Genomic DNA, 19906 nt, shown 5'->3' with positions numbered 1-19906 from the left:
GCCCTCTGCTCACTCTCCCACACTGCCCACTGCCCTCTCTGCTCACTCTCCCACACTGCCCACTGCCCCTCACTCTCCCACACTGCCTTCTGCTGCTCACTCTCCCACACTGCCTTCTGCTGCTCACTCTCCCACACTGCCCTCTGCTGCTCACTCTCCCACACTGCCCTCTGCTGCTCACTCTCCCACACTGCCCCTCACTCTCCCACACTGCCCTCTTTGACTCACTCTCCCACACTGCCCACTGCCCCTCACTCTCCCACACTGCCCACTGCCCCTCACTCCTCCCACACTGCCCACTGCCCCTCACTCTCCCACACTGCCTACTGCCCCTCACTCTCCCACACTGCCCACTGCCCCTCACTCTCCCACACTGCCCACTGCCCCTCACTCTCCCACACTGCCCTCTGCTGCTCATTCTCCCACACTGCCCACTGCCCCTCACTCTCCCACACAGCCCACACTGCCCTCTGCTGCTCACTCTCCCACACTGCCCACTGCTGCTCACTCTCCCACACTGCCCTCTTCGACTCACTCTCCCACACTGCCCTCTGCTGCTCACTCTCCCACACTGCCCACTGCCCCTCACTCTCCCACACTGCCCACTGCCCCTCACTCTCCCACACTGCCCACTGCCCCTCACTCTCCCACACTGCCCTCTGCTGCTCACTCTCCCACACTGCCCACTGCCCCTCACTCTCCCACACGGCCCACACTGCCCTCTGCTGCTCACTCTCCCACACTGCCCACTGCCCCTCACTCTCCCACACTGCCCTCTGCTGCTCACTCTCCCACACTGCCCTCTGCCCTCTCTGCTCACTCTCCCACACTGCCCTCTGCTGCTCACTCTCCCACACTGCCCACTGCCCCTCACTTTCCCACACTGCCCACAGCTGCTCACTCTCCCACACTGCCCTCTGCTGCTCACTCTCCCAAACTGCCCTCTGCCCTCTCTGCTCACTCTCCCACACTGCCCTCTGCTGCTCACTCTCACACACTGCCCACTGCTGCTCACTCTCCCACACTGCCCACTGCCCCTCACTCTCCCACACTGCCCTCTGCTGCTCACTCTCCCACACTGCCCTCTCTGCTCACTCTCCCACACTGACCACTGCCCTCTGCTCACTCTCCCACACTGCCCACTGCTGCTCACTCTCCCACACTGCCCTCTGCTGCTCACTCTCCCACACTGCCCTCTGCTGCTCACTCTCCCACACTGCCCTCTGCTGCTCACTCTCCCACACTGCCCTCTGCTGCTCACTCTCCCACACTGCCCTCTGCTGCTCACTCTCCCACACTGCCCTCTGCTGCTCACTCTCCCACACTGCCCTCTGCTGCTCATTCTCGCACACTGCCCTCTGCTGCTCACTCTCCCACACTGCCCTCTGCTGCTCACTCTCCCACACTGCCCACTGCCCCTCACTCTCCCACACTGCCCTCTTTGACTCACTCTCCCACACTGCCCACTGCCCCTCACTCTCCCACACTGCCCACTGCCCCTCACTCTCCCACACTGCCCACTGCCCCTCACTCTCCCACACTGCCCTCTGCTGCTCACTCTCCCACACTGCCCACTGCCCCTCACTCTCCCACACGGCCCACACTGCCCTCTGCTGCTCACTCTCCCATACTGCCCACACTGCCCACTGCTGCTCACTCTCCCACACTGCCCTCTGCTGCTCACTCTCCCACACTGCCCTCTGCTGCTCACTCTCCCACACTGCCCTCTGCTGCTCACTCTCCCACACGGCCCACACTGCCCTCTGCTGCTCACTCTCCCACACTGCCCACTGCCCCTCACTCTCCCACACTGCCCTCTGCTGCTCACTCTCCCACACTGCCCTCTGCTGCTCACTCTCCCACACTGCCCTCTGCCCCTCACTCACCCACACAGCCCACTGCTGCTCACTCTCCCACACTGCCCTCTGCTGCTCACTCTCCCACACTGCCCTCTGCTGCTCACTCTCCCACACTGCCCTCTGCTGCTCACTCTCCCACACTGCCCTCTGCTGCTCACTCTCCCACACTGCCCTCTGTTGCTCACTCTCCCACACTGCCCTCTGCCCCTCACTCTCCCACACTGCCCACGGCTCTCTGCTGCTCACTCTCCCACACTGCCCACTGCCCCTCACTCTCCCACACAGCCCTCTGCTGCTCACTCTCCCACACTGCCCTCTGCTGCTCACTCTCCCACACTGCCCTCTGCTGCTCACTCTCCCACACTGCCCTCTGCTGCTCACTCTCCCACACTGCCCTCTGCTGCTCACTCTCCCACACTGCCCTCTGCCCCTCACTCTCCCACACTGCCCTCTGCCCTCTGCTGCTCACTCTCCCACACTGCCCACTGCCCCTCACTCTCCCACACTGCCCTCTTTGACTCACTCTCCCACACTGCCCACTGCCCCTCACTCTCCCACACTGCCTACTGCCCCTCACTCTCCCACACTGCCCACTGCCCTCTCTGCTCACTCTCCCACACTGCACACTGCCCTCTCTGCTCACTCTCCCACACTGCCCTCTGCTGCTCACTCTCCCACACTGCCCACTGCCCCTCACTCTCCCACACTGCCCTCTTTGACTCACTCTCCCACACTGCCCACTGCCCCTCACTCTCCCACACTGCCCACTGCCCCTCATTCTCCCACACTGCCCACTGCCCCTCACTCTCCCACACTGCCTACTGCCCCTCACTCTCCCACACTGCCTACTGCCCCTCACTCTCCCACACTGCCCACTGCCCCTCACTCTCCCACACTGCCCACTGCCCCTCACTCTCCCACACTGCCCTCTGCTGCTCATTCTCCCACACTGCCCACTGCCCCTCACTCTCCCACACAGCCCACACTGCCCTCTGCTGCTCACTCTCCCACACTGCCCACTGCTGCTCACTCTCCCACACTGCCCTCTTCGACTCACTCTCCCACACTGCCCTCTGCTGCTCACTCTCCCACACTGCCCACTGCCCCTCACTCTCCCACACTGCCCACTGCCCCTCACTCTCCCACACTGCCCACTGCCCCTCACTCTCCCACACTGCCCTCTGCTGCTCACTCTCCCACACTGCCCACTGCCCCTCACTCTCCCACACGGCCCACACTGCCCTCTGCTACTCACTCTCCCACACTGCCCACTGCCCCTCACTCTCCCACACTGCCCTCTGCTGCTCACTCTCCCACACTGCCCTCTGCTGCTCACTCTCCCACACTGCCCACTGCCCCTCACTTTCCCACACTGCCCACAGCTGCTCACTCTCCCACACTGCCCTCTGCTGCTCACTCTCCCACACTGCCCTCTGCCCTCTCTGCTCACTCTCCCACACTGCCCTCTGCTGCTCACTCTCACACACTGCCCACTGCTGCTCACTCTCCCACACTGCCCACTGCCCCTCACTCCCCCACACTGCCCTCTGCTGCTCACTCTCCCACACTGCCCTCTCTGCTCACTCTCCCACACTGACCACTGCCCTCTGCTCACTCTCCCACACTGCCCACTGCTGCTCACTCTCCCACACTGCCCTCTGCTGCTCACTCTCCCACGCTGCCCTCTGCTGCTCACTCTCCCACACTGCCCTCTGCTGCTCACTCTCCCACACTGCCCTCTGCTGCTCACTCTCCCACACTGCCCTCTGCTGCTCACTCTCCCACACTGCCCTCTGCTGCTCACTCTCCCACACTGCCCTCTGCTGCTCACTCTCCCACACTGCCCTCTGCTGCTCACTCTCCCACACTGCCCTCTGCTGCTCACTCTCCCACACTGCCCACTGCCCCTCACTCTCCCACACTGCCCTCTTTGACTCACTCTCCCACACTGCCCACTGCCCCTCACTCTCCCACACTGCCCACTGCCCCTCACTATCCCACACTGCCCACTGCCCCTCACTCTCCCACACTGCCCACTGCCCCTCACTCTCCCACACTGCCCACTGCCCCTCACTCTCCCACACTGCCCTCTGCTGCTCACTCTCCCACACTGCCCACTGCCCCTCACTCTCCCACACTGCCCACACTGCCCACTGCTGCTCACTCTCCCACACTGCCCTCTGCTGCTCACTCTCCCACACTGCCCTCTGCTGCTCACTCTCCCACACTGCCCTCTGCTGCTCACTCTCCCACACTGCCCACTGCTGCTCACTCTCCCACACGGCCCACACTGCCCTCTGCTGCTCACTCTCCCACACTGCCCACTGCTCCTCACTCTCCCACACTGCCCTCTGCTGCTCACTCTCCCACACTGCCCTCTGCTGCTCACTCTCCCACACTGCCCACTGCCCCTCACTTTCCCACACAGCCCACTGCCCCTCACTTTCTCACACTGCCCTCTGCCCTCTCTACTCACTCTCCCACACTGCCGTCTGCTGCTCACTCTCCCACACTGCCCTCTGCTGCTCACTCTCCCACACTGCCCTCTGCCCCTCACTCTCCCACACTGCCCTCTGCCCCACACTCTCCCACACTGCCCTCTGCCCCTCACTCTCCCACACTGCCCTCTGCCCCTCACTCTCCCACACTGCCCTCTGCCCCTCACTCTCCCACACTGCCCACTGCTGCTCACTCTCCCACACTGCCCACTGCCCCTCACTTTCCCACACTGCCCACTGCCCCTCACTCTCCCACACTGCCCTCTGCCCTCTCTGCTCACTCTCCCACACTGCCCTCTGCTGCTCACTCTCCCACACTGCCCACTGCTGCTCACTCTCCCACACTGCCCTCTGCCCCTCACTCACCCACACTGCCCTCTGCCCCTCACTCTCCCACACTGCCCTCTGCCCCTCACTCTCCCACACTGCCCTCTGCTGCTCACTCTCCCACACTGCCCTCTGCTGCTCACTCTCCCACACTGCCCTCTGCTGCTCACTCTCCCACACTGCCCACAATGCTCACTCTCCCACACTGCCCTCTGCCCCTCACTGTCCCACACTGCCCTCTGCTGCTCACTCTCCCACACTGCCCTCTGCTGCTCACTCTCCCACACTGCCCTCTGCTGCTCACTCTCCCACACTGCCCACTGCCCTCTCTGCTCACTCTCCCACACTGCCCTCTGCTGCTCACTCTCCCACACTGCCCACTGCTGCTCACTCTCCCACACTGCCCACTGCCCTCTCTGCTCACTCTCCCACACTGCCCTCTGCTGCTCACTCTCCCACACTGCCCACTGCTGCTCACTCTCCCACACTGCCCACTGCCCTCTCTGCTCACTCTCCCACACTGCCCTCTGCTGCTCACTCTCCCACACTGCCCACTGCCCTCTCTGCTCACTCTCCCACACTGCCCTCTGCTGCTCACTCTCCCACACTGCCCACTGCTGCTCACTCTCCCACACTGCCCTCTGCTGCTCACTCTCCCACACTGCCCACTGCCCTCTCTGCTCACTCTCCCACACTGCCCACTGCCCTCTGCTCACTCTCCCACACTGCCCACTGCCCTCTCTGCTCACTCTCCCACACTGCCCACTGCCCCTCACTCTCCCACACTGCCTTCTGCTGCTCACTCTCCCACACTGCCTTCTGCTGCTCACTCTCCCACACTGCCCTCTGCTGCTCACTCTCCCACACTGCCCTCTGCTGCTCACTCTCCCACACTGCCCACACTGCCCTCTGCTGCTCACTCTCTCACACTGCCCACTGCCCACTGCTGCTCACTCTCCCACACTGCCCACTGCCCTCTGCTGCTCACTCTCCCACACTGCCCACTGCCCCTCACTCTCCCACACTGCCCACTGCCCTCTCTGCTCACTCTCCCACACTGCCCACTGCTGCTCACTCTCCCACACTGCCCACTGCTGCTCACTCTCCCACACTGCCCACTGCTGCTCACTCTCCCACACTGCCCACTGCTGCTCACTCTCCCACACTGACCACTGCTGCTCACTCTCCCACACTGCCCTCTGCTGCTCACTCTCCCACACTGCCCTCTGCTGCTCACTCTCCCACACTGCCCTCTGCTGCTCACTCTCCCACACTGCCCTCTGCTGCTCACTCTCCCACACTGCCCACTGCCGCTCACTCTCCCACACTGCCCTCTGCTGCTCACTCTCCCACACTGCCCACTGCTGCTCACTCTCCCACACTGCCCTCTGCTGCTCACTCTCCCACACTGCCCACTGCCCCTCACTCTCCCACACTGCCCTCTGCTGCTCACTCTCCCACACTGCCCTCTGCTGCTCACTCTCCCACACTACCCACTGCCCCTCACTCTCCCACACTGCCCACAGCTCACTCTCCCACACTGCCCACTGCTGCTCACTCTCCCACACTGCCCACTGCCCTCTGCTGCTCACTCTCCCACACTGCCCACTGCTGCTCACTCTCCCACACTGCCCTCTGCTGCTCACTCTCCCACACTGCCCACTGCTGCTCACTCTCCCACACTGCCCACTGCCCTCTGCTCACTCTCCCACACTGCCCACTGCCCTCTGCTGCTCACTCTCCCACACTGCCCACTGCCCACTGCTGCTCACTCTCCCACACTGACCACTGCCCTCTCTGCTCACTCTCCCACACTGCCCACTGCCCACTGCTACTCACTCTCCCACACTGACCACTGCCCACTGCTGCTCACACCCACACTGCCCACTGCCCTCTGCTGCTCACTCTCCCACACTGCCCACTGCCCTCTTCGACTCACTCTCCCACAATGCCCACTGCCCTCTTTGATTCACTCTCCCACACTGTCCTCTTCAACTCACTCTCCCACACCGCCCTCTTCAACTCACTCTCCCACACCGCCCTCTTCGACTCACTCTCTCACACTGCCCACTGCCCTCTCTGCTCACCCTCCCACACTGCCCACTGCCCTCTTTGCTCACCCTCTCACACTGCCCTCTTCGACTCACTCTCCCACACTGCCCACTGGCCAATTCTCCTCACTCTCCCACTCTGCCCCTCACTCTCCTCTTCTGCATACTCTCCCGCCACGTTCAGTGACCCTCGCTGTCCTTTGCTCTCACATCACTAGCTGCCCATTCAGCTTCACACTACCTCACTCCACACTTCCCAACTGCTCCTTCAGCCCCTCACAACCCTGAGACCAGCATCAACCTCCTGTTATCCACAGAATCACAGTGCAGAAGAGGCCCTTTGGCCCATCGAGTCTGCATCGACATGTGAGAAACACCTGACCTACCTCCCTAATCCCATTTACCAGCACTTGGCCCATAGCCTTGAATGTTATGACGTGCCAAGTGCTCATCCAGGTACTTTTTAAAGGATGTGAGGCAACCCGCCTCCACCACCCTCCCAGACAGCGCATTCCAGATCGTCATCACCCTCTGGGGAAAAAAGTTTTTCCTCACATCCCCCCTAAACCTCCTGCCCCTCACCTTGAACTTATGCCCCCTCGTGACTGACCCTTCAACTAAGGGGAACAGCTGCTCCCTATCCACTCTGTCCATGCCCCTCATAATCTTGTACACCTCGATCAGGTCACCCCTCAGTGTTCTCTGCTCCAACAAAAACAACCCAAGTCTATCCAACCTCTCTTCATAACTTAAATGTTTCATCCCAGGCAACACCCTGATGAATCTCCTCTGCACCCCCTCCAGTGCAATCACATCCTTCCTATAATGTGGCGACCAGAACTGCACACAGTACTCCAGCTGTGGCCTCACCAAGGTTCTATACAACTCCAACATGACCTCACTACTTTTGTAATCTATGCCTCGATTGATAAAGACAAGTGTCCCATATGCCTTTTTCACCACCCCACTAACATGCCCCTCTGCCTTCAGAGATCTATGGACACACACACCAAGTCCCTTTGTTCCTCAGAACTTCCTAGTGTCATGCCGTTCACTGAATACTTCCTTGTCAAATTACTCCTTCCAAAGTGTATCACCTCACACTTTTCAGGGTTAAATTCCAACTGCCACTTATCTGCCCATTTGACCATCCCGTCTATATCTTCCTGTAGCCCAAGACACTCAACCTCACTGTTAACCACCCGGCCAATCTTTGTGTCATCCACAAACTTACTAAGCCTACCCCCCACATAGTCAACTATGTCATTTATATAAATGACGAATAATAGAGGACCCAGCACAGATCCCTGTGGTACATTGTTATCAATCCAATCCCACAGAGCAAATAAAAAGAAATTTATCCAATATTCGACTTGTAGTGTGAGAGGAAAAGATGGCATCTTAAAACTCCATTTCAAGGCTGCAGCACGTTCCATGTGGCCCATGGCCATACGCCTTTTCAAAGTGTTCCTGCACAGCTACACGACTGACATCCCGACATTGAGGAAGATTGCCCAGGTATAGCCTGTCCATAAAAAGCAAGACAAATCCATCCAGCCAATTACTGCTCCATCAGTCTACTCTCAATCAGCAGCAGTGCTGACCCTTCTGACCCTGCTGACTCCCCAAAACCTGTCCACCATCTACAAGGCACAAGTCAGGAGTGTGATGGAATACTCCCCACTTGCCTGGATGAGTGCAGCTCCCACAACGCTCAAGAAGCTTGACATCATCCAGGACAAAGCAGCCCACTTGATTGGCACCACATCCACAAACATTCACTCCCTTCACCACCAACACACAATAGCAGCAGTGTGTACCATCTACAAGATGCACTGCAGCAGCTCACCAAGGCTCCTACAACAGCACCTTCCAAACCCCTGATCTCGACCAGTAGAAGGACAAGGGCCTGCAAGTTCCCCTCCAAGCTACACCATCCTAACTTGGAAATATATCACCGTTCCTTCACTGTCGCTGGATTAAAATCCTGGAACTCCCTCCCTAACAGCACTGTGGGTGTACCTACACCACATGGACTGCTGCGGTTCAAGAAGGCAGCTCACCACTACCTTCTCAAGTGTAATTAGAGACGTGCACAAAATGCTGGCCCAGCCAGCGACGCCCACATCGTGTGAAAGAACAAAATAAAATGTGCTGCCATTGTGAGGAAGCATTGCACTGATGGACGGGGATGTTGAGGGAGTGCTGCACTATCAGACAGTCAGAGGGTCAGTACTGAGGGAGTGCTGCACTGTCAGAGGGTCAGTACTGAGGGAGTGCTGCACTGTCAGACAGTCAGAGGGTCAGTACTGAGGGAGTGCTGCACTGTCGGAGGGTCAGTACTGAGGGAGTGCTGCACTGTCAGAGGGTCAGTACTGAGGGAGTGCTGCACTGTTGGAGGGTCAGTACTGAGGGAGTGCTGCACTGTCAGAGGGTCAGTACTGAGGGAGTGCTGCACTGTCAGAGGGTCAGTACTGAGGGAGTGCTGCACTGTCAGAGGGTCAGTACTGAGGGAGTGCTGCACTGTCAGAGGGTCAGTACTGAGGGAGTGCTGCACTGTCAGAGGGTCAGTACTGAGGGAGTGCTGCACTGTCAGAGGGTCAGTACTGAGGGAGTGCTGCACTGTCAGAGGGACAGTACTGAGGGAGTGCTGCACTGTCAGAGGGTCAGTACTGAGGGAGTGCTGCACTGTCAGACAGTCAGTACTTTGTGGGTGCTGCACTGTCAGAGGGTCAGTACTGAGGGAGTGCTGCACTGTCAGAGGGTCAGTACTTTGTGGGTGCTGCACTGTCAGAGGGACAGTACTGAGGGAGTGCTGCACTGTCAGAGGGTCAGTACTGAGGGACTGCTGCACTGTCAGAGGGTCAGTACTTTGTGGGTGCTGCACTGTCGGAGGGTCAGTACTGAGGGACTGCTGCACTGTCAGAGGGGCAGTACTGAGGGAGTGCTGCACTGTCAGAGGGACAGTACTGAGGGAGTGCTGCACTGTCAGAGGGACAGTACTGAGGGAGTGCTGCACTGTCAGAGGGTCAGTACTGAGGGAGTGCTGCACTGTCAGAGGGGCAGTACTGAGGGACTGCTGCACTGTCAGAGGGTCAGTACTGAGGGAGTGCTGCACTGTCAGAGGGTCAGTACTGAGGGAGTGCTGCACTGTCAGAGGGGCAGTACTGAGGGAGTGCTGCACTGTCAGAGGGGCAGTACTGAGGGAGTGTTGTGCTGTCGGAGGGGCAGTACTGAGGGAGAGCTGCACTGTCGGAGGGTCAGTACTGAGGGAGAGCTGCACTGTCAGAGGGTCAGTACTGAGGGAGTGCTGCACTGTCGGAGGGTCAGTACTGAAGGGAGTGCTGCACTGTCGGAGGGTCAGTACTGAAGGGAGTGCTGCACTGTCAGAGGGTCAGTACTGAGGGAGTGCTGCACTGTCAGAGGGTCAGTACTGAGGGACTGTTGCACTGTCAGAGGGTCAGTACTGAGGGAGTGCTGCACTGTCGGAGGGTCAGTACTGAAGGGAGTGCTGCACTGTCAGAGGGTCAGTACTGAGGGAGTGCTGCACTGTCAGAGGGTCAGTACTGAGAGACTGCTGCACTGTCAGAGGGTCAGTACTGAGGGAGTGCTGCACTGTCAGAGGGTCAGTACTGAGGGAGTGCTGCACTGTCGAGGGTGCTGTCTTTTAGCTAAGGGTTTAAACTAAGGTCCTGGCTGCCGGATGGTTCTGATTCAGGAAGTTTCGAAAGATTCACTGGTTGTATTTGACAAAGGGCAATACATCCAGACCAACATTCCTCTTGAGCCAACACCTGAAAAAGGCAGATTAATTGATACTTTATCTCACTGCTCTATGTTGGATCTTGCTGTGGTCAAACTGGTTAATAAAGGATGAGATCATTACAATCCTGAGAAATCATCTTGGTTAGGAAAACCAAGATGTAGAATCAGTTTTGGTGGAGATAAGAAATAACAAGGGAAAAATTCACTGAGAAGAGTAGTTTACAGGACCCATAACAATATCTACACTCTAGGGCAGAGTATTCATCCCGCATAAATGGGGGCTTGTAATAAAGGAATAAATAAGAGGAAGAAAATAGAATATGAGAGTAACTTAGACTTAGAAGATATCTCACTTCTCAAGGTGCATGAAGCAGACAAAGACATGATGAAGTCTGTTTTCCACAGCTTATTTTTCAGTTGCTGGCCTAAAGGTGGGAGGGGTAGGGGGCCACTCTGCATCAAGAATGGCTGAGCAGCAGTCTCTCCCACTCTTATTGCCTGCAATAGGGGTGTTGGAAGGATTTGGAGTAGAGTGGAAAGAGGCTAGTGTGGAGCATGAACACTGGCATAGATCAACTGGGACGAATAGGGCCTTCTTGTGCTATACACTCGTTACACTGTGCAGCCAGGCTGAATAACCAACGACTTTATTTTGCCTATCACCCAGTGACAGTGAGGGTTAGCACAGATCAGCTCTCCATATCACCCAGTCACAGTGAAGGTTAGCATAGATCAGCTCTCCATATCACCCAGTCACAGTGAGGGTTAGCACAGATCAGCTCTCCATATCACCCACTCACAGTGAGGGTTAGCATAGATCAGCTCTCCATATCACCCAGTCACAGTGAGGGTTAGCACAGATCAGCTCTCCATATCACCCACTCACAGTGAGGGTTAGCATAGATCAGCTCTCCATATCACCCAGTCACAGTGAGGGTTAGCATAGATCAGCTCTCCATATCACCCAGTGACAGTGAGGGTTAGCATAGATCAGCTCTCCATATCACCCAGTCACAGTGAGGGTTAGCATAGATCAGCTCTCCATATTGTCAGGCCAGCCTTCTTGTGGCTGGACCAGGGTCCTTAGCCTCAATGTGAAAGAGAATGCTGATGCCCAAGGCAGGAACCGCAGCGATTCACCCAGCTCTCATCCACCCTCTTTCATCCCCTCTCTCAGGACCCGATTCAGTTGTCTACAGCCTGGCAATGCATTCTCACTAAAGCAAAATACTGTGGATACTAGAAGTTTGAAATAATAATAGAAACTGCTGGAAAATGGTCCCTCCAAGGCACCCACTATCCTGACTTGGAACTATAAGACCATAAGATGTACGAGTAGAAGTAGGCCATTCGGCCAATCGAGTCTGCTCCCCCATTCAATGAGATCATGTCTGATCTGATAATCCTCAACTCCATCTCCTGCTTTTTCCCCATAACCCTTGATTCTCTTACTGATTAAAAATCTGTCTATCTCAGCCTTGAATGTACTTAACAACCCAGCCTCTACAGGCCTCTGTGTTAAAGAATTCCACAGATTGACTACCCTCTGAGGAGAAATTCCTCCTCATTTCTGTTGTAAATAGGTGACCCCTTACTCTGAGATTATACCCCCTGGTCCTAGACTCTCCCACGAGGGGAAATAGCCCCTCAGCATCTACAGTGTCAAGTTCCCTGAGAATCTTATATATTTCAATAAGGTCGTCTCTCATTCTTCTAAACTCCAATGAGTACAGGCCCAACCTACTCAACCTCTCCTCATAAGAAAATCCTTCCTTACCCGGGATCAACCTAGTGAACCTTCTCTGGACTGCCTCTAATGCCAGGATATCTTTCCTTAGATAAGGGGACCAAAACTGTTCACAGTATTCTAGGTGTGGTCTAACGAGTGCCTTGTTTAGTTTTAGCAAGACTTCCCTATTTTTATACTCCATTCCCTTTGAAATAAAGGCCAACATTCCATTTGCCTTCCCTATTACCTGCTGAACTTGTATGTTAGCTTTTTGTGATTCATGCACGAGGACCCCCAAATCCCTCTGTGCTGTAGCTTTCTGCAATCTTTCTCCATTTAAATAATATCCAGCTCCTCTATTCTTCCTGCCAAAGTGCATAACCTCACATTTTCCCACATTATATTCCATCTGCCAAGTTTTTGCCCACTCACTTAACCTGTGTATATCCCTCTGTAGACTCTGTGTCATCCTCATCACTTGCCTTCCCATCTATTTTTGTGTCATCTGCAACTTGGTGATAGTACATTCACTTCCCTCATCTAAGTCAATATATACTGTAAGCAATTTTGGCCCCAGCACTGATCCCGGTGGCACTCCACTAGTTACAGGATGCTGTCCTGGAAATGCCCTCCACCCCATATCCCAACTCTCTGTCTTCTATTAGTTAGCCAATCGTCTATCCACGCTAATATGCTACGCCAAACACCATGGGCTTTTATCTTATTAAGTCACCTTATGTGTGGTACTTTATCAAACGCCTTTTGCAGATCCAAATACAAATAAAGGTTCCCCTTTATCTATCCTGCTTGCTACCGGGTCAAAGAATTCTAATAAATTTGTCAGGCATGATTTCCCCTTCATGAAGCCACGCTGACTCTGCTTGATTAGATTATGTATTTCTAAATGCTCTGCTATTACATCCTTTATAATAGACTCCAACACTTTCCCAATGACAGATGTTAAGCTAACTGGCCTATAGTTACCTGTTTTTTTGTCTCCCTCCCTTTTTGAATAAGGGTGTTACATTGGCAGTTTTCCAATCCACTGGGCTTTTCCAGAGTCTAAGGATTCTTGGACAATTACTACCAGTACATCCACTAACACTGCAGCTATTTCCTTCAATATCCTAGGAAGCAACTCATCAGGTCCAGGGGTCAGCCTTTAGCCCCATTAGTTTCCCGAGTACTTTTTCTCTAGTGATAGTTATTATATTTATTTCCTCGCCCCTTTTGCCTCTTGAGTACTTAGTAGTTTTGGAATGCTATTAGTGTCTTCTACCGTGAAGACTGATGCAAAGTATTTATTCAACTCCTCTGCCCTTTTGTGGTTCCCCATTATTATTTCCCCAGCCTCATTCTCTAAGGAGCCTATGTTCACTTTGGCCTCTTTCTTCCTTTTTTATATATTTAAGAAAAGTATATTCAAGGCTGGGATAGACAGATTTTTAATAAGTAAGGGAATCAAGGGCTATGGGGAAAAGTGGAGTTGAGGATTATCAGATCAACCATGATCTCATTGAATGGCGGAGCAGACTCGATGGGCCGAATGGCCTACTTCTGTTCCTACGTCTTATGGTCTTATAGTCCAAGTCAGGATAGTGTATGCCTTGGAGAGACCATTTTCCAGCAATTTCTATTATTATTAGCTTCTTTAAATATATTACAAGTTGATATTATATGCTAGTTTACACTCAAAATTTATTTTCTCCTTCTTTGTTAGTTTTTCGGTCATCTTCTGTTGGTTGTTAAAACCTTCCCAAACCTTTGGTTATCCCTAATCTTTGCTATGATTCTATGTTTTATCTTTCACTTTGATACTTTCCTTAACTTCCTTGGTTAACCATGGTTGGTTTATCCCCTTCCTAGGATCGTTCTTCCTCACTGGGATATATCTTTGTTCTGAATCTTGAACTATTTTCTTATACATCTGCCATTGTTCATCAACCATCTTTTCCGCTAAACTCCCTTCCCAGTCCACTCCAGCCAACTCTGTCCCCATTCATTTGTAATTACCCTTATTTAAGTTTAGCATAGTTGTTTCCGACCCAAGTTTCTCACTCTCAAACTGAATGTTAAACTCTACGGTCACTGTTTCCTGAGATCATTTATTAAACCTACCTTATTACACATTACCAGATCCAAAATAGCCTGATCCCTGGTTGGATCCACAAAATATGGTTCTAGGAAACTGTCCCGAATACACTTTATGAATTCTTCCTTGTGGCTACCTCTGCTAATTTGATTTTCCCAATCTACATGACAATTAAAGTCACACATGATTAATGTACTTTGTTACATGCCCTCATTATCTCCTGATTTATTCTCTGTCCTACAGTAGATCTACTGTTTGAGGGCCTATAGGCTACTCCCACCAGCGTCTTATTCCCCTTGTTATTTCTTACCGCTACCCATGTGGACTTACATCTTCAGATCCAAGATCATTTCTTGCTATTGTACATATTCCATCTTGTACTAACAAAGCTACCCCACCACCTTTTCCTTTTTGCCTGTCCTTTCGAAAACTCACATACCCTTGAATATTTAGTTCCCAGCTTTATCTCCTTGTAACCATGTCACCGTAATGGCTATAAAATTATATCCATTAACCTCTATTTTTGCCGTAAATTAGTTTATCTTGTTCTGAATACTATATGCATTTAAGTAAAGAGCCATTAATTTTGCCTTTTTACCATTTTTTCCCCTTTTGACCCTTTTTGCTGTTGTTTTGTTTGTACACAGTCACAATCTGGGTATCATTACCTAAATAGCTACCCTGCAATGCTGCCATACCCTTTTGTTTTGTAAGTCTCTGTATCCTCTCTCCAGAATGTCCCCCCCTCCCTCTATTTAGGTTAAAGCCCTCTCTACATATTATTCGACATTGGTCCCAGCACGCTTAAACAATGTCACCATTCCCTCACAGTCACTGGGTAAAATCCTGGAACTTGAACCATACCACATGGACTGTAGAGTTCAAGAAGGCAGCCCACCACCACCTTCCCAAGGGCAATTAGGAATGGGCAATAAATGCTGGCCCAGCCAGCGAGACCCACATCCTGTGAAAGAATATGAAAAAATTCTCAGCTGTTCAGGCAGCATCGGTGCAGGAAGAAAAACACAGAGTTAGTGTTTGAGGTTGACAGCCCACGTTCTGCCTCAGGTCATTGAGCTGCGATGTTAACTCTGTTTCTCTCTCCACACCTGCTGCCTGACCTGCTGAGCTGCGATGTTAACTCTGTTTCTCTCTCCACACCTGCTGCCTGACCTGCTGAGTATTTCCCGCACTTTCTGTATTGAATGCAAGCTCACTGCCGTCTTCCGATATAGATTTGAGCCGATAGCCTAGGCTAACACTTCAGTACTATACTGAAGGAGTGCTACATGTAAAGCTCTGTGCTTTCTAAACCTCTCCGCCTCTCTCTCTTCCTTTAAGGCCATCCTTAAAACCTTCTTCTTTGACTAAGCTTTGACTAAGCTCACCCTAATATCTCGTTCCTTAGCCCAGTGTCAATCTTTTCTTTATGTTCTTAACGAGTGCCATGGGACATTAAAGGTTCTTATAAATGCAAATTATTGCAACCCTGATCTGGTGGATGTTTGAGATCCTTAAGCACTATCTGGAGAGCAGGGAGTTTATGTGATGTCCTTGGTCAATTCTTCTCCCAAAACCAACAGCAACATAAACAGATCAACTGCTCATTCATCATTGCTGTTTGCTACACCTTGCTGTAGGCAAAATGGTGCTACATAAATATCCGCCTTTTTTAAACGTCTGATGCCAAAAACCATCCCAGTGAATTTACAAGGCTCAGGCTATCATTAAACATCGGATCCAGGAGGTGCCGAGCAATCGGGTTCTGAGCTCTGTACTTACCGTGAATATGTTGGAGCGTCGCTTGGATTGTTTGCGGACGGGAGTGGGAGTGCTGGACGCAGCAATTGTCTCAATTCGCAGTTCCTTCTGACTCATACTGGGTGTGGATGGCACTGAAGAGGAATAGTCACTGAAGACCCCTCCATTAGCAGCCTGTGGGATTCACAACATATTAAAACCATCAAAATACAACAGCCTCCACTAAGCAGGGCCCAATCTAACACTATTAAACAAGCCACCAATTTTCACCCTGACTGACAACACTTCTAAACTAAACTTCTAACACTCTGGGAGGTCCTGAAGCTGTGAAAGGGTGGTATAAATCCATCTTGTTTCTTAGCTGTGCAATGGTCCCTACTGAGACTGGAGATGAGATGGGTCATCTCCCTCAACCCCACCTTCTCCAATCAGCAGGACAGGGGAATGCGTGTTTGCATACGTGTGTGCTTATGTGTAGCGGTCTCTTCACCTTTGTCTTTTTCGCTCTGGCAGTAACAGGTAAGAAAGGAGATACCAGCTCCAACATCAAACAGCACAGCTGGCACTCACACTCAACCCAATTTTTATTTTGTTCTTTCCTGGGATGTGGACATCGCTGGCAAGACCAACATTTATTGCCCATCCATAACTGCACTTGAGAAGGTGGTGGTGAGCTGCCTTCTAGAACCACTGCAGTCCATGTGGTGTAGGTACACCCACAGTGCTGTCAACTTCTCTGTAGTGCTTTTGGTACAACTGAGCGGCTTGCTAGGGTCATTTCAGAGGGCAGTTAAGAGTCAACCACATTGCTGTGGGTCTGGAGTCACACGTAGGCCAGACCAGGTAAGGGACATTAGTGACCCAGATGGGTTTTTAGAGCAATCCATAATATTTTCATGGTCACCATGACGAAGACTAGCTTTCAATCCCAGGTTTTTTCTAACTGAATTGTTTTTTTTATTAATTAAAATTAGGGATTTGAACCTGTGTCTCCACAGCATTAGCCTAGGTCTCTGGATTATTACTCCAGTGACATTACCACTAACTCCCTCAATTTCTGATAGGCTGACAGACACAAACAGCAGAACCTCACCTGGTTGATGTGCACAGATGGGATGGAGGCATTAGGAACAGAGGAATGACTGGGAGAGTTTGGCAGTGACTTGCAGGGTCCAATCGATAACTGCTGCTTCTTCCGTAATGCCACAATCTTCTGAGCCACTAAATGAGTGAACAGCAGGCAAGATTAAATCTTCTGACTGAGCTAATCGATTATCTACAGAGATCCTGTACAGACAGACTCAGCATCTCCTTTTTCATTAAGGTGCTGACTCTCACTCAACAAAGTTGCAACACTTCCAGGTACTTCACCCAAGCAACCACTTTCCACTAGTGAGCGGAGACACCAACTGACAGAAAGCTATCCACCTGCAGCAGCATCACCACCGAACCCAATGCACTCCTCACCCCTCCCCAGCAACAGGTATTGTTTGAGACCATACCAGTTCCAACCCTAGCTGAGGTTAGCTGTAGCTCACCTTGTTGTTGAGGGCCAGGCAGAGAGGTGGCTACACACAAACCAGATGATATAAACAGAGCAGCAACAAATGCTACAACTTCTCAGTCAAATCCTAATAGTCTGAGGGATTTTTATTACTCTGCTGCACAGCTGCGGTACCACAGAGAACCAGCAAAGGGTGCCAGTGAGACCTGTGATTTCAGTTGGATCAACACCACCACCTGCAGATAGCTCAGTGGTACTGCAGCCATGCCAGCCATGTGTGAATTTTAACAGGTATCAATTTGCTATGTCATTAATACAGGTTAAAAACAATAATCAACTGCTCAAAGATCTGCAGCAGAAAGCATTCTGTCAAAAGTACGACTGAGAATCAGGCAGCTAAGTGTTGGAGGAGCCTCTTTTGCACTCATCAGACCGGTACAAGGTTCTTACTGCCTGTGTGGATGAATGCAAACTACAAGGTAGACAGACAAACTGACTGTGGGAACATTTTGTAAGAGGCCGTTCAAGTAGGTGGAGTGAAAAGGAATGTGGTAGTGATAAGGGACAGTTTACTTAGGGGAAGAGATTCTGTTCTCTGCAGTCGTGACTCGGGAGTTGCGAAAGTTATGTTGCCTGCCCAGTGCCAGGTTAAGGACACCTGCTCACAGCGGGAGATGAACTTGGAGTGGGGGGGACCAGAGGATCCAGTTGTTGTGATTCACATTGGAACCAATGATATTGGTAGAACCAGGAACAATGTGATGAAGAGTTTGAGGAGTTAGGGTCCAAATTAAAATGCATCAAAGATACTAATCTCTGGATTGTTACCTGAACCATTCACAAATCGGCATAGGGGCAAACAGGTAAAAAGCTGAAGTGCGTGGCTGAAAGTGTTACGTGGGAAAAAAGGGGTTTCAATTCATGGGGCACCAGCAGCAATACTGAGAAAGTGGGAGCTGTTCCACTGGAAGTGGCTCCACTTAAAGCAAGCTGGGATCAGTGTCCTCCCAAATCAAATCACTGGGTCAGTAGACAGAGCTTTAAACTAATTGAGAGGGTGGAGAGAGGGAGAGGGTTCGACAAAAGATAAATACAAAGGCAGGAAAGAAAAATGCCAAGGGCTGTAGAGCAGAGTGACAAAAGTGAGATCAGGTAAAAACAAGAAAAAAGTTAAGCAAAAGATATTATATCTGATTGCACAACACATTCACAACAAAATAGATGGATTCATATCCAGGGCAGAAACGAATGAATTTGATCCAATAACCATTACTGGGACGTGGTTGTGCAGTGGCCAAAGTTGGGAACTAAATATTCCAGGGTACTTGACTTTAGAACAGGTGGATAAACTGAAAAAAGATTAACCTCACAATTTAAAAAAGGAGGAAGAGATAAAATACATTATATTTATATGGCATCTTTAAGGTAATAAAATGTCCCAAGACACTTCACAAAGATCATTATAAAACAAAAGAATGACATCGAGACACAGAAGGAGATATGAGGTTGGCTGACCAAACGCTTAGTCAAAGAGGGTCGGTTTGAAGGTGCATTGGGAAGGAGGAAAGTGAGGTAAAAGGCGAAAGGTTTAGTGAGGGAATTCCAGAGTTTGCTGCCTAGGCAACTGAAGGTACAGCGACTAAATGTGGAGCAATTAAAATCAGAGACGCTCAAGAGGCCAGAATTAAAGAAGTGCAGGTACCTTGGAAGGTCGTGCAGCTGGAGGGCATTACTCAGATAGGGAGGGGCAAAGCACTGGAGAGGCTTGAAGATAATGGTGAAACTTTTAAAGTCAAGACATTTCTTGACCGGGAGCCAATGCAGGACAGCAAGCACAGGGGTGATGGGGGAACAGGACTTGCTGTGAGTTACGGCATGCTCAGCAGTTGTGGATGGCCTTAACTTTACAGAGAGTAGAGAATGGGAGGACCAGCCAGGGGTGCATTGGAATAGTGACATTTAGAGGGAACGAAGGCTATTATGGGAGTTTCAGCAGCAGATGAACTGAAACAGAGGCAAAGTCAGGCGATGTTACAGAGGTAGCAATAGGCAGACTTAAAAGTGGATGAATATGAGATCAGAAGCTCATCTCGGATTCAAGTGCGACATCAAGATTATGAACAGACTGGCTGAATTGCAGACTGTTGTCTGCTGAGAGGGATGGAGTCGGTAACTAAAAAACTGAGTTTGGAGCAGGATTGAAAACAATGGCTTCAGACTTTCCAATATTTAACTGGAGCAATTTCCTCCTCATCCAATCATGAATATTGGATAAGCAATCTGATTTCTTTTGTATTCTTTCATGAGATGAGCATCGCTG

The 19906-nt window shown here is 51.9% G+C and overlaps 1 protein-coding gene across 6 annotated transcripts in view; it reads right to left on the bottom strand.

Moving 5' to 3' along the window:
- agap3 (ArfGAP with GTPase domain, ankyrin repeat and PH domain 3) overlaps positions 1-19906 on the bottom strand; it is an 847377-nt gene that overhangs the window by 396604 nt on the left and 430867 nt on the right. For all 6 annotated transcript variants that reach the window (XR_005943290.1, XM_041189384.1, XM_041189385.1 and 3 more), the window contains exons 7-8: positions 17176-17303; positions 16104-16256 (exon numbers count right to left, since the gene is read on the bottom strand). Coding sequence is in view for 5 of the 6 variants with exons in the window: in XM_041189384.1 (XP_041045318.1) it covers positions 16104-16256; positions 17176-17303 (281 nt within the window). In the remaining variant the exon portion in view is untranslated. The remainder of the gene's footprint in view (positions 1-16103; positions 16257-17175; positions 17304-19906) is intronic.

Source organism: Carcharodon carcharias, chromosome 6, assembly GCF_017639515.1.
Source record: "Carcharodon carcharias isolate sCarCar2 chromosome 6, sCarCar2.pri, whole genome shotgun sequence".
NCBI lineage: Eukaryota > Metazoa > Chordata > Chondrichthyes > Lamniformes > Lamnidae > Carcharodon > Carcharodon carcharias.
The sequence above is the reverse complement of the archived record's forward strand: the minus strand, read 5'-3'. Positions and strand labels throughout refer to the sequence as shown.